Raw genomic sequence first — 24,675 nt, 5'->3', positions numbered from 1 at the left:
TATCTTCTTCAATAAAGTTTCTAAAATTATCTACAATCATTGATGCAGTTCTGCTCAATTGATGGATTCAGTGCTGCACTTTCAAACCAAATGGCGAGAAGGTCTTTCTCATTAACGTTACAACTGTGTTTTTATCTGGCTTATTAGAGCTTCTTGCTTAAAGAGGATGTTTTGGGGAATCACTCTTTAAAATAAAAACCCTTGGTTAGAGGTCTTTCGATAGAAAAAAAGCATTTTGAGAAACATTTCACTTCAAAGTATTATGGGGTTTCGTAAAAAAAAAAAAAAAGTTTTTATGCCACAAAGTTTTTATACCACATAACGTTTCCTAGATTGTGTAATCCAATAAGGGGGTAATCTTCTACATAATAGTTGCTCCGGATTTTCAGCCATATCTCAAAAACGCAACCACCCTTTGAAATACAATTTCCACAGCTTAGTTATACTGAATACATCTACATTTACACAGGATTAAAACAAATTGGACGATTCCAAAGCGAAAGGTTTAATTTGTCTTGGTGAGAAGAGTATTTGTTTCTTGATGGTAACACTCTTAAGTTCTTCAACTATCTTATTCACAGGTGAACTGTATGCAGATTTCATGTCTGTTAGGTCAGATTGAATTGGAAGGGCGTCGGCCGCCCCTCATGGCAAGTGGGCGGTCCCTCCCATCCTTTCTGCCCTATGATACATCCCCGAGGGCGGGCGGATACGTGGATGGACGCTTCTTGACCGGTATACGCCCGCAGGAATACTTCTTCCATTGTATGGCTGGTCGAGAGGTAAATATTTATTTTTATTTTTTTTCACTCCCTTGAAAATATTGTATTGGGTGTGATCCCTGGGCCCAAGTTCATAAAGCTGCTTAAGCGGAAAATACTGCATCGCACTCTATTGCTTAGCAGAGATGAGCAGGATACCAGTCACATATGGCACATGTAACATTGTATTTTGGCTGGTAACCTTATTCTGGTAAGCATAATTTTGTTGTGCTCAAGCAGCTTTATGAAATAGGACCCTGGTTAATCAGAAATGACGGTTTGAATGGCTTCTGAATGGCACCCCAGAACAAAGATAGTGACAAAACACGGCCAACAATAGATCTAGATAGCTCAGTTGGTAGAGATCGGACATGTTTTTCCGGAGGTCGCAAGTTCCATAGTTTTTCCTTACATGACCACTGGAAAAATATTAACATTCCAAACGTGTTTATTTTCTTTTAAAGAATTTCTGAAAACTGACAGAAAGGTATTTTACTTTGGAGAAAAATTTGGATTAAATAAATTGATCCAACATTTTTAGTGAAACCGTTTGTGCTTCTTTTAATTGATGTTCAATTAGAAAGCTCCCTAAGTGAGTTGTGATTTGTTGTTTCCATTAGGGTCTTGTGGATACTGCTGTGAAGACAAGTAGGAGTGGATACCTGCAGAGATGTATTATTAAGCACATAGAGGGCCTCGTTGTGAACTATGACCTCACTGTAAGTACCATGATTTGAGAGGGGACACTGCTGTGCATCTTTTAACCTTTGATCTCCGATAGTAACACACATTATAGGCCATAATACATGGAGGCAAAATGTCTCTATTTTTTCAATGTTCCACAATTACCATTACAACACTTTCTTTGTTCATTTGATTGTTGGTTAATGTTTTGATGGGGTCTTGTTGTTACCTTTTTATCCAATTTTCAAGACAAAAATATGATGTTGAACTGTGACACAGTATACCTTTGGTTTTGTTCAAGTTTTTCTGTTACCTTTATTAACAAACCCAAAAGATTTTAAATTTACAAACGAATAGTTTTGAGGACTTCTCTGTTGGCCTGTCTTGGCTTGATTCTCCAAACATCTGTTTCCAAAAAAAACTGATGTATGCCGGTTGTCTAGTTAGTAAGACACTGCTCTGGAGTTGCAAAGGTCGTAGGTTGGATTCCCACCCGAGTAACAGGCATGTGATTTTGTTTTCACTGAACTGTAGAAAGTATAATGTATATGGGTAAAAACCAAAATTATTATTTTATCCTGATGCAAATTTCCATCTATAGACCTTTCTCATGGTGCAGCCATTTTGAATTTCCCCCATTGATATCAATGTAACCAAACCGAAGCTGGAAGAACAAAATAATCTGGTTCCTATTTGCAAAACGACTAGTAGCATTCATTATTGTTGTCCGATACAAGGTACATGACCAAGATGAAGGGCAGCATGATAGAGGTCTATTAAGACGTATGTCTTAATCCCGTTACATTTGTTGTCTTTTTTTTACCTTTATCAAACCCCAAACAAACTTTCATAGATTGGTTTTCTTGAATTGTGACAGGTGAGAGACAGTGACGGTTGCATTGTTCAGTTCTTATACGGAGGTGATGGATTGGACATCCCGAGGACGCCCTTCATTAAAGAGGAGCAGCTACCTTTCCTTCTAGACAACAGCGCCAATTTGCTGGGAAGAAAATGCAAAGGGGAAGACTGTGACGCTACCAAAGCTCAAAAAATACAAAAGAAGGTAGTGACCATCATAAGAAATAGCCAGATTTGTAAACTGAAAAAAACAATATCAACTAATGTTCGTTAAAAGAAATGGTCAGAGCTTTGTTTAAATTTTGTTAGAGTTTGTAAGTTTTGTAAGATTTCAAAATATTTTTTTTTGTGATGAGGATACTGATTTTGCTATAATAAGACAGGTTTAAAAAAGTTTGGGCCTTTTTCATCTTTTTTTAGACTTTGTTGTCTGCCCCGTGAAAAATGTAACTGTTTTTTTTTTCTTAATGAATAAAAGAATCCTGCTCTTTTATTTTCATACTTGTTTTGCGGTGAGGAGACTGTTTTTAAAATCTCCTTGAAATCTACAACACTAGGCTGGTCACTGTACCATCCAATGCACTGCACCTGATCTAAGGAACAATCTCCCACACCACATCAAAAACTGCCCTGTTTACTGACCAAAGCGCGTAGAGACTGTATAAGAATCGTTTATTATTTCTATTAATAATATTATTATTATTAATTTTGGTTTTTACCCATACACCGATGTGTGTTAGTACTGTATACTCAGTACTTTCCCGAGTCCTGTGAAAAAATATCACAGGCATGTTACTCGGGTGGGATTCGAACCCACGACCCTTGCAATTCTAGAGCAGTGTCTTACCAACTAGACTACCGAGGTTGCCCGGCAGCTAGATGCAAATTTAACATCTATTATATTGTTGCGGTACCCGCTGCCAAAACATAGGATTCGAACTGCCTCTAGCTGCCGGGCAACCTCGGTAGTCTAGTTGGTAAGACACTGCTCTAGAATTGCAAGGGTCGTGGGTTCGAATCCCACCCGAGTAACATGCCTGTGATGTTTTTTCACAGGACTCGGGAAGTACTGAGTATACAGTGCTACCACACATCGGTGTATGGGTAAAAACCAAAATTAATATTCTTTATCCCCGATGCAAATTTAACATCTAATATTATTATTATTATTATTATTATTATTATTATTATTATTATTATTATTATTATTATTATTATTATTATTATTATTATTATTATTATTATTATTATTATTATTATTATTATTATTATTATTATTATTATTATTATTAATTTTGACTGAATTGTTTGGTGCTCGATATGTGGCATGGTGTACCCCCTACTATTTTGTTTTCATTGCATTCTTGGCCTCTTCAGCCGACCTCAGGTCGACCTTGCGTCAACAAAAAACAGTCGGCAACTAACTTTTCAGGATCACACTGCGCCTGAGCTAAGATCATCGGGAACTTCTTCAGTCAGGGATTATTTACAACCTGAGCGTAACTGCGATGATTTTAAGACAATCTGAAACAGTCGCCCCTCAAAAAAATTAACAGTCCCAAGAGTAGAACAACTCCAACTTGTACGATGTGACCTGAGCACATTTTGTCCTGTATGTTGACGACAGATTGTTGCAGGCGCAAGAAAATCGTAGGTCGACCTGAGGCCGGCTTTAGGCATCCTATAAAGGATTTTAGGAAAGGGAGTGCTCTTGTGCAAGAGGAACCTACTAATGTATGGGAAATTTTGTACTTTTTTGGGGGGGAGGGGGATACAAATATCGGGCATGGTACAGGCTAAATGGAAACTTCTTAAAATCACTGCATTATCATTCCTGAAATTTCTGAACCCGTAAAGATCTCTAATTGGTACAAGAAGAACGGTTCCCGTCGGAGGCAAGATAGACGTTCCCCATTTCTCAGCTACTCCTCCAAGAAGATGTACGACTTGCTTGAGGAGCGAGACAGCAGAACCAAAGTAGACGGAGAACCAATCTCAGTCCGAGATGAAATGATCAAGATGTGGAGGGAAGATGATAACAAGGAGAAGTAAGTAACAGGCCGGAGATTTAAGAAAGCGTCTCAGAAGAAGATTAAAAGGCGCTGGACACATTTGTTTAATTGTCAATGATCAGTATTCTCACTTGGTGTTGTATCTCAATATATGCATACAGTAACAAACCTGTGAAAATTTCGTGATCAAAGCTGCAAGAAAATAATGAAAGAAAAAACACCCTTGTTGCACAAGATTGGGTGCTTTCAGATGCCATAAAAAAATATTTAAAGATTTCAGGCCTGAAGCCTTCTAATGTTGGAGTGAGAAAATGCCCCTTTCCAAAAACTACATTAATCCAAAGGGAGCTGTTACTCACAATATTCTATACTTTAAAGGATTTGGGTACTTTTTCAAAATGTCTACAGATTTACATTAAACTTACAGGGTTTGAAGATAGTGGAAAGCTTCCCTTCGAATATTACTAACTGAGGTTGTGTAGTTTTTGAGAAATTAGTAAAACAAGTCGCCCTTAACCAGTTATGATATTATACCCAAACCATAGCATAACTGGTTAATACGTTTTTACATGCTAAAACTGAGACGAAAATTATTACTTTTACTCATTTCTCAAAACTACAGCACCTCAGTAAGTAAAATTTCAAGGGACGCTTTCTACTATCATAATCTATAAACTGTGTAAGTTTAATGTATATCTGTGGACATTGTGTTTTTTGTATATATGCCCTTTAAACAGCTCTCCATTGCTCAATGCCTAATAAGTTTAAATGCGAACAATTATTTTTGAGAATTTCCAATAGTGCCTTTAAGATTTGCCCAGGCATGCAACTCTTCCGCGTTTCCGCGGAATTCCGCGTTTTAAAAAATATGATTAGCGCTAAAAAAAGACATTCCGCGGTTAGCGCGATCTTAAGACAAATACAACAATGCATCGTAACGCATGGTCTGGCCTCTGCCTCGGTACGCAATCCATTCTACTGCATGGTCAATCTAAAGCCCACAGCAAGCAATGCATACGTTTACACACTGCGTGCGGTCATTAATAGCCGTGTTTACGGTCGAAAAATCTGGAACAGTGGAACGCACCCCGTGGCGCGGGCGAGTTGTGTGCTAAACCAAGTTATTATACAGCCTTGAAATGAGTCTAAGGTTGTGTCTTCGTCTGGTCCCGCTGTTTTGCAATAGTATACACGTGTTGTACATGTATGTGTGTGTGAGTTAGTTACCAAACGTACATGTATACTGTGTGCTTGTCTCACATTGCGTTACGAAACAGTCGCATCTTCAAACGTCCGTCAAAATGACATCCAAAAGAAATTATATTTTAGAGCGGGACCGAGTGGTACCTGGCCAAATTAAAGCCATAGATAAAGGAGTAAAAAATACCTGGAAGTGGTTCTGGTTGGGAAAAAAAAGACGTAGACGGTAAACTGCTCTCCGAAACCGTCCGGAAAGTGGACAAGCCAGGAATGGCATATTGTGTGGTGTGCAAGAGGGAGATTTAACGGCGGCAAGCGGGGACAAGTGGCTCGCACTGACCATTGTAAGGTGGCAAAGCATCGGGAGTTGATTAAGTTGAGGAAAAATAACTATTGTTTCCCAGGTAGTTATGAAATTTGCATAAAATTATTATTCCCCCCCCCCCAAAAAAAAAAAAAAAAAAAGATTTTTTTTTTTTTTTTTTTTTTCTATTTTGGAGGGGGGGGGGGGAATAATAATTTTATGCAAATTTCATAATTATCTGGACAACAATAGTTAGTTTTCCTCAACTTAATTACGGTGCATACATCATGTACATAGGCAAGGTGTTTTTTCCATGTTATTTTAGTTGTATAAAACACTCCACTTTGTCTTACATGCTAACAATGAACCTAAGAGCATAAAAAACCTCAACACTTTTTAGGGTACCATTGTGGGTCTCGAAAAGTTTCCTCTTTTTTTTTCATCGGGCAGTTGCATGCCTGTTTGCCGTCAATTACTTTTGGAAAGAAGTGTTGCTTCATCAAAATGGTTTTAGTCAGTCTTATAAAATTTGATACGTGCATGGTAAAGTAATATTCCTATAAATCTGGTCTTCATTTTGCAGGTTTTTGAAAAATGCATCCCCGTGTCCAGAGCCTGTGCATTGCCAGCTCCGACCTGACACCAACTTCGGTTCAATCTCAGAGAAAATTAATTCCATCATAGAGAACTACATCAACAACACGGGGGTGCAACACCTAGAAAAGTACGTGAAGAGCGAGGCAGAAGATGGGATCCCCCCTGAGAAGAAGTTTCAAGATTTGCTGTATTTGAAGTATCGTCGCTCTCTGTGTGAGCCAGGAGAGGCCGTTGGACTGCTTGCTGCTCAGGTAAATGAAGTTAATCGAAAATGAGAGATAAAATAAATCTGCTACCTTGTGTGGAATTAAGGAATGAAAGAGTGGAAAACGAGGTCTTGAATGACCCTATGAATTTAAAGGTACTGGACAAGTTTCTTGAAATATATATTAGCATGAAAACTTACTTGGTATTGAGCAATGGAGAGCTGTTGATAGTATAACACATTGTGAGAAATAACTCCCTCTGAAGTAGCATAGTTTTTCAGAAAGAGGTAATTTCTCACTCAAATATCTGAATCTGAGTAGTCTCAAGCATCTAAAGGCACAGCACTTTGTGCAACAACTGTATTTTTTCTTGCAACTTTGATGACTCATTGAGCCCAAATTTACACAGATTTTTTTATTTGATGCATATGTTAGGATACACCAAGTGAGAATACTGGTTTGTGATAATTACCAAAGGTGTCCAGTGCCTTGAAGAGGCTTTCTATCTGTACTTTGGAAGGCGAAAAGCACTTTTATCTATCAGTGTTATTTGTCAATGAATTACTGTGTATAACCTGTGTTGTCACCTGTTTCAAACAGTTGAACTTTTGCTTATCTAACTCATGTTTTTTTTTTTGTAGTCCATTGGTGAACCCTCTACTCAGATGACCTTGAATACGTTTCATTTTGCTGGTCGTGGAGAAATGAACGTCACTCTTGGAATCCCCAGATTAGTGTGAGTATAAAGCATATATTATGCTTAAGCAGGAAACGTTTCTGCTAAGCAAAAAGGATCTAGATACCAATCATAAATGTGCCGTGTCGTGGCCTAGTGGATAAGAACACAGTACTTAAGCTCTAATTATTCTTTGATCCTATTGACTTGTCTAGAGAGATCTTAACCGTTGCCAGTACCAACATCAAGACTCCAAGGATGGATGCTCCGCTTCTGACTACGCCTCATGCCAAGAAGAGAGCTTCAAGACTCAAGAAGAAACTAACCAGGGTGGTCCTGGCTGAAGTAAGTAGTCTTGATCAATCTCAACCTGTGAGGATCCAGTTGAAGAACCTCAAGATCTGAAGAACAAAGAATGCCTCAAGTGTACCATATATTTAAGATGAAAAGTCTCCAGCCTTCAGTTTAAACATTGACTATTCTGAGTAACCCCTAATACTAGCGTATTTCATAGTAGAGAGGTTTTGAAGATTTTCATTGCGTTATGTATGTGTTTCTTATCTAGGGCTTTTAATTTTCCATTTTTGTCACAATTGTTTTAATCTATTGTTTTGTCATCTCTAACATGGCGCTAATTAAAGGAATAGGTCTCATATTTGGTTAGAAGGGTTTTGACAGCTTACATTTATAACATTATTGCACTTTTTTAAAACAGTGCTAGACTTGTTATTTCTATTGAGAAGTCATTTAAAGACATTTGACATTTGTTTTTGTGATCTCTTTTCAGGTAATCGAAGACATCTCTGTGAATGAGTCGTATCTTATCATTGACGCAGTGTAAGTAAATAATGTTGTTATGTTCCCTATATACACATTGTTGCATGTAGTTCACAAATGAAAAAAGGAACCTGACTATTTTGCCCTTGCAGCCTCAGTTTAGGCCATGTCCGAATTGGTGGCTACGGCTACGGCTACGGCTAGACTTCCATGTCATCATGTGTTGAGGTATAGGCATCCTTAGGAACACCCTTAGCAACAGCCGCAGCCGTAGCTGTAGACGCCAATTGGATACGGCCTTACATTGCCTTAAAGGCAGTGGACACTATCGGTAATTACTCAAAATAATTATTAGCACAACACTTTACTTGGTAACGAGTAATGGAGAGAGGTTGATGGTATAAAACATTGTGAGAAACGGCTCCCTCTGAAGTGACGTAGTTTTTCGAGAAAGAAGTAATTTTCCGCAAATTTTGAGACCTCAGATTTAGAATTTGAAGTCTCGAAATCAAGCATCTGAAAGCACAGAACTTCGTGTGACAAGGTGTTTTTTTCTTTCATTATTATCTCGCAACTTCAACGACTAACTAAGCTCAAAGTTTCACAGGTTTGTTATTTTATGCATATGTTAAAATACACGAAAGTGAGAAGACTACTCTTTGACAATTACCAATAGTGTCCACTGTCTTTAATGAGAAAACAAGATGGCCGCTTGGACACAAAGGTAAAAAAGGTCAAGTGTTATTTTATTTTAGAAGTGTCATCTTCCAGGAAAGAATGTGATTATCAAGAAACAACCAATGAACTTGACCCACCATTATGTGGAACGAAACAGTCCATTTTTGTCTCCATGATATTTACCGGGCCTTTCTTTCTAACTTTTGTTTGTTTGTTTTGAGTTTCGTTTTAATAAACTCTTGATGAGATTGTCTTTATTTTCTTTTGTTCACAGTGAGCAGTATAGGATTTTCAAGATCAGGGTGAACTTTCTGCCACACACGGAATATAAGGTATGTCTGAAAAACAAAACGAGGCATAGAGGTTTTAAACCAAATCACTTTTATGTTGTATGGAGGGTAACCATTCTGAACATTTAACATTTTTAACATAAAATCTCTTAAAGACAGTGGACACTATTGGTAATTGTCAAAGACGAGTCTTCTCACTTGGTGTATCTCAACATATGCATGAAATAACAAACCTGTGAAAATTTGAGCTTGATTGGTCGGCGAAGTTGCGAGATAATAATGAAAGAAAAAACACCTATGTCACACGAAGTTGTGTGTGTTTAGATGGTTGATTTCGAGACCTCAAGTTATAAATTTGAGGTCTTGAAATCAAATTTGTGGAAAATTACTACTTTCTCGAAAACTACGTTACTTCAGAGGGAGCCGTTTCTCACAATGTTTTATACCATCAACCTCTCCCCATTACTCGTTACCAAGTAAGGTTTTATGCTAATAATTATTTTGAGTAATTACCAATAGTGTCCACTGCCTTTCATCAAATCCCACTTTAAATCTAACAATGGATCTTTGAATCAAATTCCACATCAAAACCCTCGAACAAATCAAACTGGTTTTGACGTTTTGTTTATTGGTTGGTTGGTTTGTAGTTTTGCAGACCGATTCTGAAAAGCTGTGATGAAGACACATTGAGTTTCCACAATATGTTAACAAATTGAGTTTCATGCTCAGTCATGTACGCAGTTGATCCCTCCTATTGGTCATCATCTTTGATGAAGCGTACATGCATGAAAGGCTACCATTGGTTGAGAGTCGCGCGCGTTGGCAAGTACACACATTCATTTTATCCATTGATTCACAGCAAAGATGGTGGTCAATGACGTCATGTGCAATCCATCTATATGTTGTTCTGCGCTTGCTTACTTTTAATCTCTGACCTTTTCCATTTCTTGAACAATTTTTAATCTCTGTAGTGTTTTTTTTTGTTTTGTTTTTTAGGATGAAATGCACATCGACCCAAGCAGCATCTTAGAATATGTCGAGAAACGTTTCTTGAAACGTCTCACAGAAAGCATCAAAAGAAAGACTAGGGGCCTGATGAAAGTCCGGTAAGTTCTTCTCTTTTTCTCTCACATTTCCCTCAAAATAACAGAAACTTTGGAGATAACAATTTGATTACCTGGAGTTCATCGAGATCCCAATTTCTTTGCTGGGGTAGCAGTTGCAGCAATGTCAAATTTCTAAGAGTAACTATAAATATGAATAGTAAACTTGCGGGTACAACCATGAGTAAAATCTCGTTTCAAGGAGTGGTGACTCTGAAAAGGGCTGGTTTGGTAAAATTTCTAGCTGGTAACCAGTTTATGTTCAGCAAGTTTTAATCCTTAACAGCTTTACGAAACTCAGCCAATGTCTTAATTTTAAAGAGCTGCAATAATTTTGTACAATTTTTGTTATTATTATTTTTGTTATTATTTGATCATAGCTTGGTGGAAACAAAGAAAGCGAAAGAAGCCACAACCGAAGATGGGGAGCAGGTTACTGATAGGCCGATAGATGAACCAATCACCATGGATATTGAGGTGGACGCAGCATCAGACGATGAAGAAGGAGAGCAGGATGGAGCAGCCGGAGCCAAATCTCGTCAACAGAGGGCCGAGGAACAAGAGTATGAGGAAGATGAGGAAGAGGATTTGGACGCTGAGCCTAACTCTGGTAACAAAAAAAAGGGCCCAATTTCATAGAGCGGCTTTAGCAGACAATCTGGCTTACAAATTGTGTGCTTAGCATAAATTGGCAGGATACCAGTCAAAAATGGTGCATGCCACATGGTATTTTGGCTGGTAACCTTGTAAGCATGATTTCATTATGCTTAGCTACTTACCTAGCTTGAGCAGCTCTGTTATTGTGTTGATTGATGTATTTATTGATGTATTGATGTATGTACTTATTGATGTATTTTCGATGTATTGATTGATGTATTTATTGATGTATTGATTGATGTGTTTAGTAATGTATTGATGTATTGAATGAAATATAGATTGATGTATTGATTGGTAACTGATTGTTGATTTAATTATGTATTGATTTGTCGATTGATGTATTGATTGAATTATTGAATGGTTGATTGATGTATTATTTGATTGATGCAGTGATCCGTTGATCCAAGGGTAACTGATATTCTTTCAATATTTTGTTAAGATGAAGAAGAAGGAGAGAGCACTGGTAGTCATGATGAAGATGATATGGTGGAAGAAAGCATCCAAGATGAGCCAAAAGTAAAGAGAAAGAAGGGCCAGAAAAATACAGCGAGTGATAAGAAACGTAGAGTCGATGTGAGTCCAAGAATTAGTTACACATTTTTTTTTTCTTCAAATAGTATGGTCTTATTGGTGGTATAAGCATACAGGGATGTGAGATCTCCAGTTTAAACCAGGAATCTTTTTTTCTTTTATTTCTTTTAACCCCCCAAATTTTATAATCTTATTCATATGAAAATGAAGGTAAAACAATTATGGAGCACCCCAGTTTGCTGAGTAGGGCTTTCAAAAGCCAAAGATAAATGTATGTAAGCTGCTTTGTACCCTCACAACCTTAGCGGTCGCAAGCTGTCACACTTCAACAGCCTTTCACATCCCTGATCCTTTCCGCATTATTTGATGTCAAATTTTGTTTAACTAAATTGCATTTTTCTCTTACATGAACTTTCTAAGAAGGTTGCAAATAATGCTGCTATTTTATTCCATTCTATTCTAGATTTGTGTTTCTCTGATATACATTTCCTTTCGGTGTTATTTATTGCAATAATCACTTGCTTTTTTCCCCCTTTTTTCCCAACAAATATTTCAGGATGTTCTTGAGGTCGGTCAATACTTCATCTCCTACGATTTTGATGTCGAGAAGCAAGAATGGTGTGAGTTTGCCATCAAGGTAAGCGTAAATTCTCTCCAACTTCAAACCCTTGATACGGACACAGCACTCGAGCTCTGGTGTTTCTGATCTGCAGGGTGTGGGTTCGAGTCCCGGAGAACGCTGTAAGACGGGCTCTACAAAAATGAGTCGCTTGTCGCACAACCCATTTTCCAGTACAGGGCTGTTGATTTTTGTTATGTGGTTTTATGCTTCTTTAGGGCCTGTATTTTCACATTTTCTAAGAAACAAACCTTTGTTTTTGATCGATTAAGGTGAATAAAACATGTACTTTGTGTTCATCTCCTATACATCAATTGTTGATGTTTTTATTAACGGGCTGTTTGCCCAGTATGGGTTATTTTCAGATTGTGACACCATCTATTTTTCATATCTTATGTACCAAACATCACACAAGTGTGTAAGATATGTCAAACTGAAGCTTGTTGTATGCTCTTTTCAACCATGTATAAAACCCAATAAGTCAATTGTCCCCGCTTGTGACTAATTTTTGCAGAGCCCATCACATATAAGCAGCGTCATTGAAATAGGGCAGATATAATGTAGAAAATGTTTGTGGTTTTTTCTTTCTCTTTCAGCTGCATTTAATTTGCAGTCACTTGGACATGATGTCCTTAATCCACTCTGAAGCTCAGCAAGCAGTGGTTCATGAGGCGCCTGGTATCATGCGTTGTATCATCGCTGATGGTGAAACTGATGGCCTGAAACTACTACAGACAAGTGGAGTCAACTTACAGGTCGGTAGAAACAAATTTCAACATCACCAAAACTTCTTGACACGAGGGAGATTTCTGGACCTGGATCGGGATAAATATTGTCAATTCTCTAATTAGAGCCAACCGAGAAGAGAAGTTGATGAAGAAATTTCAGTTTTAGATGAGGGAGGAAAACCCCACAGAATTATTCAAGGGAAAACCCAAGGTAGTCGGTAGGGACTGAAAACCCTAATCCACAAAATGCCCCGGTGGGATTTGAACCGGTGTCCCAGAGGTGGAAGGCGAGATGTGAAGACGGAGTGAATCGATTCGTTTTGCAAGGAAGTTTTTTTCTTTACCAACTGTTGGTGTATTAAATGTTTTGATCCCTTACATAACGCGGGATGACCCTCCAAAAAATGCTCATCCACCATTTCAGACATTTTGGGAGTTCTTTTTTGTGCATTTTAACTCCCGAAATGGTGGACAGGGTGGGTGCTGCAGGGGTCAGTGCTGGGTCCGGTGGCTTTGTGTATCAGAAGGACCTCCCTCAATACGACCTTTTTGCAATGAAATCATGCAACTCAAAAGATGTAATGAGTTGTTCATCAACTCAAATAGATTTCGTAGTATGAATCGGAGTCCTAAACGAAATACTACTAAATTGTCTTGTCATCGAATGCTATTCAATTGTATGCTTACTTGTAATCTGTTTTTCTTTCACTCATTGTCTATTTCGTCGTTCTCTTTATGCACTAGGAGGCTTTTGCATCAATGTGCTTAACAAATGTCTTTATTATTACTATCATGTGAAATTTGTGCTTTCTTTGATCATATTGTGATAATTTTTACACTCTTTCTGTACAATCTTGTTATATTTCTCAAAGCTGTGTTACTTGCTGCTTTTATTGTTTGTCTGTTTCTTTTATAGCAACCTGATTGAGTTTTACTTTTTTTGAAATCTTTCAGGGGTGCCACCTTTTTTTTTAAAGCTGGTGGTCTATTGTGTTTATCTTTCCATTGTATGCCCAATATGTGTGTGAGGGTGTGTACCCCCCCCCCAATGTTCTTACACCCTTGTCCTCTTACAGAAGTATCCCCCATCATCTTAAGAGTTCCTTAGATACCCCCACTACCATTCTTGATCTTAATTGTTGTTTTGTGCAGTATTTGTCTGCATCACTGTCGTTCAATTAAGGTTTCTTTACCCTACAGTTTATTTGCATAGGCCTAATGCTATTTAAAATCAATGCCTTGTATTGTGTTTATTTTGCATGATTGTATGTTGCATTTTATACAACTTTGTTTTGTTTTTCTTAATAACATGTTTGATTTTTAGTCTTTCATCATATTTTTTCATAAAACTGTTTGATATCAATATTTTTTAATGCTCAATTTGTTTATACTAGGCTTAATTAATCAGATTTTGAATGAACCTAAAATTACAACTGACCTGTTTACTGCTACCTAATGTTAGTTTTTCTTTACGCCATACATAATGTAGTTTCATGTATTTGTAAATATTTTTCATAAAAGTATGGAAATTAATGTTTATTTGAATGGGAGACTTTGGGAAGCTAGGTGGCAGCAGACTCATCAGGTAAATTTCCATTGTTTACGTAGTTCTGAGCGTGAGCACATTACCGAGAACAATGGATTTTACCTGGTAAGTCTGCTGCCACCAAGCGTCCCTAAAGTCCCCTATTCAATTGAAATCAACACTAACAATCCCGCTCTTTTTTTCCGGTATAGGAGTTGTGTCAATATGATAAGATAATTGATATTCAACGGTTATACACCAACAATATTCACGCAATGGCCAACATGTATGGGATAGAAGCCGCTTGTAGGGTTATCATCAAGGTAAGGACTAAATGGAAGTATTAAGGTAGAGAAAAAGTGTTATTTTATTTTATTTTATTTTATTTATTGACATCCAACAGCAGAAAGTTGCCACTTACAGGAATCGTTCAAGTTGGTTTTACAGAGCCCAATTTCATGGAGCAAAATGAGCAGGATACCATGTAGCAAGTTGTGCAAAATATTGCCTAATAATTTTCTACTTAGCAAAGTTAGCAGGATACCAGTAGCAAATTGTACAAAATATTGCTTAATAGTTTTCTGCTTAGCGAAATTAGCAGGATACCAGTAGCAAGTTGTACAAAATATTGCTGAATAGTTTTATTCTGCTTAGCAAAACTGAGCAGAGTACCAGTCACAAATTGTACATGAGACATGGTGATTTGGCTGGTAACCTTATTCTGGTGAGCACAGTTTTGTTGTGCTTAGCTGCTTTATGAAATTGGGCCCCAACTTGGTCATGACCACAGAGTGAAGACCGGCTTTGCTCATTGTATTATTGCTGTATGAATCTAAACAGGGCATCATAGTATGAATCTAAGGCCATATCAAAAATGGCGTCTACAGCTACAGCTTTATATGTTGCTAGGGCTGTTGCCAAGGATGTCCTATACCTCAACGCATGTTGACGCGGAAATCTAGCCGTAGCTCATGCAGCTGCCAATTTGTACACGGTTAAGTAATATGCAAAGTAGCATTTTGATCGTTCAAAGAAGGGCGGTCTCAAGTCATTATTTGTTTCATTGTTCAGGAAATCCAAGACGTCTTCAAAGTGTACGGAATTTACGTCGATCCCAGACATCTATCTCTCATAGCGGACTACATGACACTAGAGGGCATTTACAAACCATTCAATCGTATCGGTCTCGAGTCCAACTCGTCACCATTACAGAAGATGAGTTTTGAGAGCACCATGCATTTCTTGAAGCAGGCAACAACACAAGGTTGGTTTAGACAATAACTCTCGTTTCTTCCCCAAACCTCACCCTATCCCCAACTATACATTTTTTTAACATTGGTAAAGAGCCTCTCACATTGTTTAGACCCTTTTTAGATTTTATCGCTTGACATACTACAGTAATTACATGCGCACGTCCGAACACAAACTGTTCTTTCAAACAGGCCCTTGATGGGTCTTATCCACCATATCTATAATTTTATTAACATGGTATACATTTTTTTCTTTACTTTTGAAAAAATAAGATGAATAGTATTGGCATTTGTTCAGTGAATGGTCGGGTTAATTTATCAATGTTTTTCTTTCTTATCGTAGGTGTATGTGATCCTCTTCAGTCACCATCTGCTCGACTGGTAGTCGGCCGAGTTGTTACCGGTGGAACAGGATGTTTTGATCTTGTACAACCACTTGTGTAGGAAATCAGCAGTAATGATCAAAAAGTTAAAACAGATTAATCGGTGGTTGGTTTGAAGATATATTGTCTTGGTTCAATTATATTCTTAAAGGCACTGGACACCTTTGGTAATTGTCAAAGACCAGTATTCTTACTTGGTGTATCCCAACATATGCATAAAATAATAAATCTGTGAAAATTTGGACTCAATTGGTCATCAAAGTTTTAAGAGAACAATGACAGAAAAAATATTCTTGTTGCACAAATTTGTGTGCTTTCAGATGCCTAAAAAAAATATTGGAAAACTTCAGGACTGAGGCTATTTAATATTTGAGTGAGAAATTACCTCTTTTTTAAAAACTACTTTACTTCAGAGGGATTCGTATTTCACAATGTTTTATGCTATCAACAGCTCTCCAATGGACATTACCAAGTAAGTTTGTTATGCTAACAATTATTTTTGAGTAATGACCAATAGTGTCCAGTGCCTTTAAAACAATACTTTTTTTTTGGGGGGGGGGGGTGATTTTAATATTTTATGTACAGTTTGAAATGCACTGCTGATCCAAAGTAAGAATTGAAGCAATAATCTAGAGGGCGGTGTTCAATTACACAAAATGAAAAACAAAAAGGACTTGAAATGAACTGATCAAAAGAATGACAATAATACAACAGGACATAATAGATGGTTATAAAAGCTTTTATTTACAAACTCAAGAAAGCATGTGCAAACTGGAATGTGACAAGTTCTTTAAAATAAGTTTAAAAAACAAAGATGTACTGATCTATACGCCAATCTTTACACAACAATAGTGCCTTTTGAATTATCAAAACAAAATTCAGTTAATCAGTTAAACCGGTCCGTCTGAATCAAGAAAGCTCTTTCCTCGTCAAAAATTTGTTAGGATTCATTTAAGCATTTCTGAATTACTTTATTGCATGTAATAAAATCATTTTAAGAGTCGAATTAGACAATTAAATTTGTGGTATTTTCTCACTGAAAGTTTTGTACTGAATTTGACTTATTAGTTGTCGATTTGAGAAAGAATTGTTGGTATTTTCATCATACCAAACATAAGAGCACACGACTGTTTTTGATACCCAATTTCGTTTGGGAGGGGGAGTTTAAAGAAACTGTAAAAAAATATATAATTTGTTTTTTCTTGTTTTTTCTAATAAACATGCATTTGACAAGTTGCATCTTATTGCATTGAATAAAAGTGATGCAAGAATTAAATTGCAGCCTTTTGATGGCTCCGGCATCAATTTTGGATTAGTGTTCATTTGGGTGTGGGTTTGACTCCCGCTCATGACACTTGTGTCCTTGAGCGAGATGCTCGTGTCCTTGACCAAGATGCTTTACTATAACTGCTTTCTTGATCCATTGGTATACATAGGTACCTGTGAGTGTGGAGGTTGATATTGTGTATGAAAAATCCTTTGAAGCACCAAGACGGCCCTTAGTTGTATACTCCCAAGAGAGCCCAGAAATATCACGGGATTGTTATTGGGCCAATGACCCGGGAGGGCACTAATGTAAAGCGCATTGATATGTTATTGTAAAATGCGCTGTATAAGAACTAATTATAATTATTATTATAGTTAAAATAAAAAAAGCCAAGAGTAAGTTTGTATGGTACATGTATTCACATAGGTACATGCTGTTGTTTTAAAAGTGGTATGACATCTTATCTATAAAGGCGGTGGTTGTGGGTTCGAATCCCATTGAAGGAGTATGCCCATGGAATTTGTTTTCAGTGTGGGTAAATCAAAATAACAAAGCTGCATAGTTGTCATTAAACCTGTATACTCAAAAATATGACCCATAAATGTATTATTTTCTTATCAAATATTGTATAATTAATGGAAAATAAACACACAAAGTAATAAATACATACAATAAATATTTTGAGTTATACAAAAACGAAGGACCTGTTGTTGATTTTATCTTATGGAGGGTGGCGTTAGAGTAAGGTGTTTTGTTGGGCGATAAAAAACATAAATTGTTTCTGTTCCTTTGTTCCTGTTTTATGTGAAACTGTTGTAACCCGAGGTGTATTTCTCTTCAATTTGTAATTGTGTCAGGCCTGTGTCTAGCCAGGATTTTTCCTGATTTCAAAATTTTCCCAGCAACTCCTTTTTTTCTCCTCGAGCCTTCCCATTACCTTGACAGAAAGTGAAACATTTGCCAAAGGGAGAAAGAAATTGTCAAAACCTGTGGTTGTGTAATTCCGGTGATGCACAGAGTCTGTAACGGAATTGTAACATCTGGGAGGTCTTAAACAAGGGGGGACCCAGGCCCGCTAGCCATTTTCAGGATTTGTTATTTTTAGTCAAATCTAATCCCTTGAAGGTGGAACTTCAATAAGTAACAAGTGATGGTCTGTTCTTTTTGTACTAGATGTTCCAGGAGGCTTCCCCAAACGATTTGATTCCCGAAGAGTTTCACCAGTCTCTTCCAATGAGAGTACTTTTCTAAGACTAAAGTTCTGATGATACTTTAAAGGTATTAAACTAGATCCTTGTTTAGGAACCCTTTCCAGGCTCGGTGTAATTGATAAAAAGCTAACAGGTATCGGATGTTCATTACTCAATGGTTCAAACAAATCTCCTCAATTTTCATCCAGCCGTTTCTTTCATCACATCCGCATGTGGCCATAGCTACCAGAGTATGACCAATGCGTTAATGTCCAAACCCCCGAGTGTTTATTACCACTCATTAGTGGGGTGTGATCAAGTTTACAAGAGATGTGTCATTTTACGTTTTCTTCTAGCAGTGTAAATAAAGATAGGAGGTTATTGAGTTTACCAGAGGAACCTAATTGCTCATCCGTCTTGTTGCGTCAACACACCAGCGTGTGTTCAGCTGAGCTGTGCTAAGTCTATTCTTCCTTTGATGCTATGGGAATAGGGATGTTGCATCAACAGGGAGTGGGTCAGGGATTAGATATTTGAGACTTTCATCTGAATTCAGACTTTTTTTTTGTGTCTGCCTGGGGTGACAAAAATCTGGGGGGGTTTTCTTCAGATATAAAGAAATTCTGTGCTTTGATCTACTTTCTAGGGCTATGGATACTGTTCCTTGAGGCTCCTGCAGCCTATTCCACGAAACACTAGGATTAATCCTAACTCGAGTTAGGACCAGAAACCCGTCCTAACTTAGGATGGGTTCAATTCGTCCTACGTTTTACAATACAGAACATAACCTGTCCTAAGTCATAAGATGAATCCCACGTTAGGAAGAGTTTGGTGAAATCAACGGCTGTAAATCTAAACTCCAGAGGTTACCAAAAGGTGAAAATACCCTCATTCCAATCTCCTTAAAGGCAGTGGACACTATTGGTAATTACTCAAATGTAATTACTAGCATAAAACCTTTCTTGGAATCTATAACTCTAAAGCTTTACCAATGAGTAGAAAATGCCATCATTTCTTTGTACTTTCTAAGATCTGGACCCCAGTTGCAGACTTTTTCATCAACAATGACTCCAAAGAGACAAATTTGAAAGACAGAACCGATTTTGATAACGGATGACCCGCCATTGAGACGGATGTCCACTCCAATGAGCCAGACACCTGTTTCTAAGCAAACGTTAACTCTGTTTGAGAGTAAACATGGACGTTGTTTAGCTTGGAGTCTTTGCAGTCTTGTGGGTTCCATGTGGCCATTACCTTAATGCATTGTAGAGTCAATCATTGTCTTATATGAAGGGAAAAGGTGAATGCACTCCCATATCAAACCCACTACCTCCATATATAGGGTTTTAGGCATTGCATGGTGAGGTATCAATATATATTTGGTTTGCGATAACACCAGTGTATCCTACTTTTCTGAAAGTTTGTATATACTCAGCGCCTTGGGTACCTTATTTGGTAGATACGTGCGCTATATAAGACTTCGATATTATTATTGGTATTATAAAGTAAGCACTGGAAGGTTAGAATGCCTTTTTCGTGTGCTTACGTTCAGCAGCGCTGTGAAATGGAACCTGAAACAGTATTAGCACAAAATCGGCGATAAGCTCTATGAAATTAGGCCTAGAATAAACCATCAATAAAAACCAAACAAATTATTCCTAAAGTAGTCAATTTTTGGGATGTTTAAAAATTAGTATCAAAACCATTTGTCAGATAATTTCCAACTGTGTTCTTCTAAGCCCTAACGTTCACCAGAAACCTGAGAGTTTATGGGGAAAAAAATATAGTTTAACAATAAATAAACTTTTTAAAAAGCATTTTAATCACCTAATTACCACAACAGATTAAATAATCTGTTTTGAGTTAAATTTACGAGCAAGGTGGATATTAATCCTCCTTGTATGAGTGTCTGTAAGTACCAAGTGCAAATGGAATATATCTTGGTGCAATAAATAGTTTGTGGACGGAATTTCAAAAAAGGTTTTGTTGGTGTGTCTTTTAAAAAACAAAACATGTACGTAACTTCTTATAATAAATGCACTGCAAAACTATTAAGCAAACTTTTTGACAAGAAATATCAGTCATTAAAGTCAAGTCAAAAACAAGCTCATCCGAACAAGGCCCAGAGTTTGTGACAAAAACAACTAATGAATTCTAGCCACTATAAAATTTTCCTTTTCTTTTCTAGAATCTATGCATGAACAACTTTTAATGTTGGAATGATGGTGCTTTGCCGTTCAAAATCAAGTCACTCACTCTGTGAACAAACATTTTCCTATGAAATATTTTTAATATTTCCATGTTTTACTTGTAATTGATAATAATTTATATTGTCTCCAAGTTGGTCTAGCCTCCAGTGCTATTAATGCCCTGTAGCTCTTGTAGCTCTTGCCCTGAAGGCAACCTGACTGTTGCTTTCCAGTCAAATAGGCCTAGAAGGTCAGTAGTCCTTGACAATTGCCTCCAGACTATAGTCTACTGCCCAGCCATCCATTACACTAAACTCTTCCCAACTTAGGATTAATCTTAGGATTTAGGACGAGTTAAGTTCCGTATCCGAAGATTATGTTAGGATGCATTGGACCCATTCTAATTAGGATAGGTTACTCGTCCGAGGGTTTCATGAAATCAGCTGCTGGATGTGTGTCCTCCAACTCTTGCCTCCTGTCCACGCTTTTGCCCGAAGGTCTAGTTCCCCATGTTGTTAATTGCATTCCTGACTAATGCCTTCCAGTACAAAATATTGCCCTGAGGTCTTGTTCCAAGCTCTAATGGCCCTCGTCGTCTAGTCCCCAATCTACCTCCTATCAGTCCTGTGTAGATCTCTATGCTGTAATCTGAACTGGGTCGCCATGTTGTTCATACTCTGGGCACTCAAACTGTGGTTTTCATAGACAACGTCTGCTCGGTTTGACTGGTGGTGATGCCTGGTCTCTGACTGAGGCCTAACCTCTGAGCTTCGACTCTTGGATGACCTCTCTCTCCGCTGGCAGAATAGAAACAAATAAAATGGCAATAAGGGTCACTGAAAGTCAAATGCCATCAATCCAATGTGGAGCTAAGCAAGATGTAAATGAATCAACTCTTTTTAAACAAATGCATGCCATGGCCGAGGAGTTAAGAATACGGGACTCAAGCTCTGGTGTTTCTGATCGGCAGAGTATGGGTTTGAGTTTCGGTCTTGACACATGTGTCCTTGAGCAACTTACTTTGTCACAATAGGAAAATGGCACATACCGATTTGTTAGCACCTTGTACCTTGCAGTTTATTACATCAATGTTTGTGTTACATAAGTTGCTCCCAAATTGCTTTCGCGTGATAAACTGAGCTTAACTCTGTCTGGGTTTTCTTCTCACCCTGTAACATGGCAAGGTTTCACAAACCAAAACAAAATATTGTGTCATGTATAATTCCTTCAAATGAATTTGTACAGATTTATATTAAATTTTAAAAGCCTATAGTAGCTAGAGGTAGCGGGGCTGAGACCCTAGTTCTGGTCAAATTTACCAAATTTACACCATAATGTCAGTGGTGTGTGTCACAGAGTTAAAAAATGTATCTTTCAGTAAAAATGCAACACGTATCACGCCCCAAGCTTCAATGGTTGCATTACTGGATCCACCCATCAAGTGCCATTAGGGCCAAATAACGCTGCAGCATATTTTTGTTCCCTGTCGTCCCACGTCCCAACCAGCCTTTAGCCATTCCCCCCTAAATACACGGACTGTCTAATTGTCGTAATGCTAAAAGCATCAAGGAGGCATTCAGACATGGAAATGGATGGGACATGTTATTTATCAGCTGCAGCGAGTCCGAGTCCACGGATAGCCACAAAAAAAAAAAAAATCACACTATCCAGTTTTTTTCTTCTTCTCTTTTAGAATTTGTGGGCCCTTGGGCGGTGCATGATGTTTAGAGCGGTCAGTCAACTCTCTAGTTTTTTTCTCATAACTGATTCTCCGTCTGTTTCTAGATTGTTGCAATTTATCATGGATATTAGCAAACATGATTTTCAAACATTGACAAATTTCAATCCGACTCCAAAACATTTTAATGGAGTGTTAAAAACATTACAAAGTATGGCATTTATTTCCTAAATAATGAACTTCAATTTACATTGCAACACAGCCACAAATCCCCAAGTTGACAACAATTTGCAATTTTGTTTCAAAGACTTTGCGTAGATCACCAAGAAAACCACTTGATTTTTTTTTTTTATTAATCGGGCAGATTATTTGGTATTAAGCTGCACCCAGAACCAATTATCATGGAAATTGTTTGTAACAATTTTCAATAAAAGAAAATGCAAAACTCCCCCCGGAGACAATATCAGGATCGTATCCCTAGTCTCCAAGCCATGATTGGCGGCAACGATACAGGAACAAAAATTAATAATTAACCCCGGGGCTACATCCCCCTCTGCCCCCCCCCCCCCCCCACCTTCCCGGACATCCCTTCTGCCCATTATAGGCTTTTGTTCATCAGCGGCAACTTAATCCACTGACATGAAGGATAATTGCTAAATCATATCATTCAAGATATGTCATCTGGGTTTAACTCATTCTATGAGTAAATGTCAACTCAGTCAAATTGGTAATTTATGTGTCCAGAAAGACTCTACTATTTGGTTCAAAACGTCTGGACACTAATTATTTGTTGCATTTATACCATAGGTCCTTTTGGTTGGTAGCCATTTTGCCTATCCCATTTTTTTTTTTTTTTTAACCTGAAGCAGACCTTCATTCAACAGATCATCGCAACAGCTTGGATACAATTGTGAATCGCTTTTTATTATAACATTTACAGGAAACTATACAATTTTTTTATTTATTTTTTACTGTGTAAGGCCAAGTAAAAAAAAAGAAACATGTTTAGCGTCCCCGCCCGCTTCCTTTTTACAGGCCGCCTCCTTTTTTATTTATTTTTATTTTTTATTTTTTTATGCACATTTTTTTTATTTTTTTATTTGTTTAAATAGGGTTATTTTAAATGATCTCAGCAAAAACAATCTGAATGTCTTGTCTGAATGCCTCAACTAAATTGTTTCATTTATGTTTTGTGTATTTCAGCAGTAGAAAAAACAATGGATATTTGACATTTTAACAAAGAATGGCGGCCATCTTGAAATAAAAAATTAAAAATAAAAAGCCCCTCTTCCTCCTTTTATTGAAAAACCCGGACGTGAAACATGTTTGTTTTTTTACTGTAGAATGGAAGTGGTGTAATTTATTTAACAGCTCTGTTAGTGTCTGTTTGAAATTTTTTTAATTTAAACCTTGCTCGCCTTTTTTAAACGAGAAAACAAAAAAAAGAAATGTTCAGTATTTTTACTTTGGATGTGTATGAATCCAATGTTGATGGTGCAAGTTATAACAGATTGGTGTTTCAAGTATGGTCTATTTAAAGACAGTGGACACTTTTGGTAATTTCCAAAGACCAGTCTTCTCACTTGCTGTATCTCATCATATGCATGAAATAACAAACCTGTGAAAATTTGAGCTCAATCGGTCATCGAAGTTGCGAGATAATAATGAAAGAAAAACACACCCTTGTCACACGAAGTTGTGTGCTTCCTTATGCTTGATTTTGAGACCTCAAATTCTAAACTTGAGGTCTCAAAATCAAATTCGAGGAAAATTACTTCCTTCTCGAAAACTACGTTACTTCAGAGGGAGCCGTTTCTCACAATGTTTTATACTATCAACCTCTCCCCATTACTCGTCACCAAGAAAGGTTTTATGCTAATAATTATTTTGAGTAATTACCAATAGTGTCCATTGCCTTTATCTGGCCATTGTGGAAGCAACCAGAACAGGCAGTCAAGATGATAAAAACTGCAAGGTCTTATATTTCAAAAACAGAGCCCACATACCTTGCAGGAAAAATACTGAATGTTTGAGCAAGGAAATGGGCCTTTGAAAGCATGCTGTGAAAATAAAGTCAATTGGGATTTTTCCTGCGCACTTGAACAATCCCATGGTTATTCAATTTCTTGCATACTTTTATCGAAGAAGGTATGAAGCGTACGGACAGTTTCCTCTTAAATTTTGACCGAAAAAAGAAAAAAAAATTCAATCAAAACCTTCAAATACAAATCCAAAAAAATAACACACACACAAATTATTCCGAGCTCTCAAAGTTGAATGACTCTACAGTTGCTAACCCACAAAGCAGAGAAACATCAAGTTGTTCCTGTTTCCCCAAGACGGTTTAGTGGCGCCCAACGTCGCTAAGCTGGTGGTCAGGATGCTTCAATATCACAAAAGATTTGTGGGTAATTCTATTCGGCAAACCGACAAGACGAGACTCAAGTTGCGAGCATCAATTTTTGATTGGAGCGGTGGACTTCTGAAAGCTGGAGAAAATTACCACTCAGAG

The 24,675-nt window shown here is 37.5% G+C and overlaps 2 protein-coding genes across 2 annotated transcripts in view; one reads left to right on the top strand and one right to left on the bottom strand.

Annotated features, from left to right (window-relative positions):
• The window catches only part of LOC139945779 (DNA-directed RNA polymerase I subunit RPA1-like), a 32,483-nt gene extending 16,544 nt beyond the window's left edge, over positions 1-15,939 (top strand). The window contains exons 19-35 of the mRNA XM_071943197.1: positions 582-782; positions 1,382-1,480; positions 2,323-2,508; positions 4,161-4,351; positions 6,403-6,667; positions 7,264-7,358; positions 7,514-7,643; positions 8,086-8,135; positions 9,028-9,085; positions 10,040-10,149; positions 10,527-10,756; positions 11,243-11,376; positions 11,891-11,971; positions 12,550-12,708; positions 14,419-14,529; positions 15,278-15,470; positions 15,800-15,939. Of these exons, the coding sequence (XP_071799298.1) occupies positions 582-782; positions 1,382-1,480; positions 2,323-2,508; positions 4,161-4,351; positions 6,403-6,667; positions 7,264-7,358; positions 7,514-7,643; positions 8,086-8,135; positions 9,028-9,085; positions 10,040-10,149; positions 10,527-10,756; positions 11,243-11,376; positions 11,891-11,971; positions 12,550-12,708; positions 14,419-14,529; positions 15,278-15,470; positions 15,800-15,900 (2,394 nt within the window). The 3' untranslated portion in view covers positions 15,901-15,939. The remainder of the gene's footprint in view (positions 1-581; positions 783-1,381; positions 1,481-2,322; positions 2,509-4,160; positions 4,352-6,402; positions 6,668-7,263; positions 7,359-7,513; positions 7,644-8,085; positions 8,136-9,027; positions 9,086-10,039; positions 10,150-10,526; positions 10,757-11,242; positions 11,377-11,890; positions 11,972-12,549; positions 12,709-14,418; positions 14,530-15,277; positions 15,471-15,799) is intronic.
• A 5,148-nt stretch (positions 15,940-21,087) lies between these two features.
• Positions 21,088-24,675, bottom strand: part of LOC139945780 (cytosolic carboxypeptidase 6-like) — an 87,804-nt gene continuing 84,216 nt past the window's right edge. Inside the window, exon 13 of the mRNA XM_071943198.1 lies at positions 21,088-21,282. Within this exon, the coding sequence (XP_071799299.1) occupies positions 21,094-21,282 (189 nt within the window). The 3' untranslated portion in view covers positions 21,088-21,093. The remainder of the gene's footprint in view (positions 21,283-24,675) is intronic.

This window comes from Asterias amurensis, chromosome 13 (genome assembly GCF_032118995.1).
Source record: "Asterias amurensis chromosome 13, ASM3211899v1".
Classification (NCBI taxonomy): Eukaryota; Metazoa; Echinodermata; class Asteroidea; order Forcipulatida; family Asteriidae; genus Asterias; species Asterias amurensis.
The sequence above is the reverse complement of the archived record's forward strand: the minus strand, read 5'-3'. Positions and strand labels throughout refer to the sequence as shown.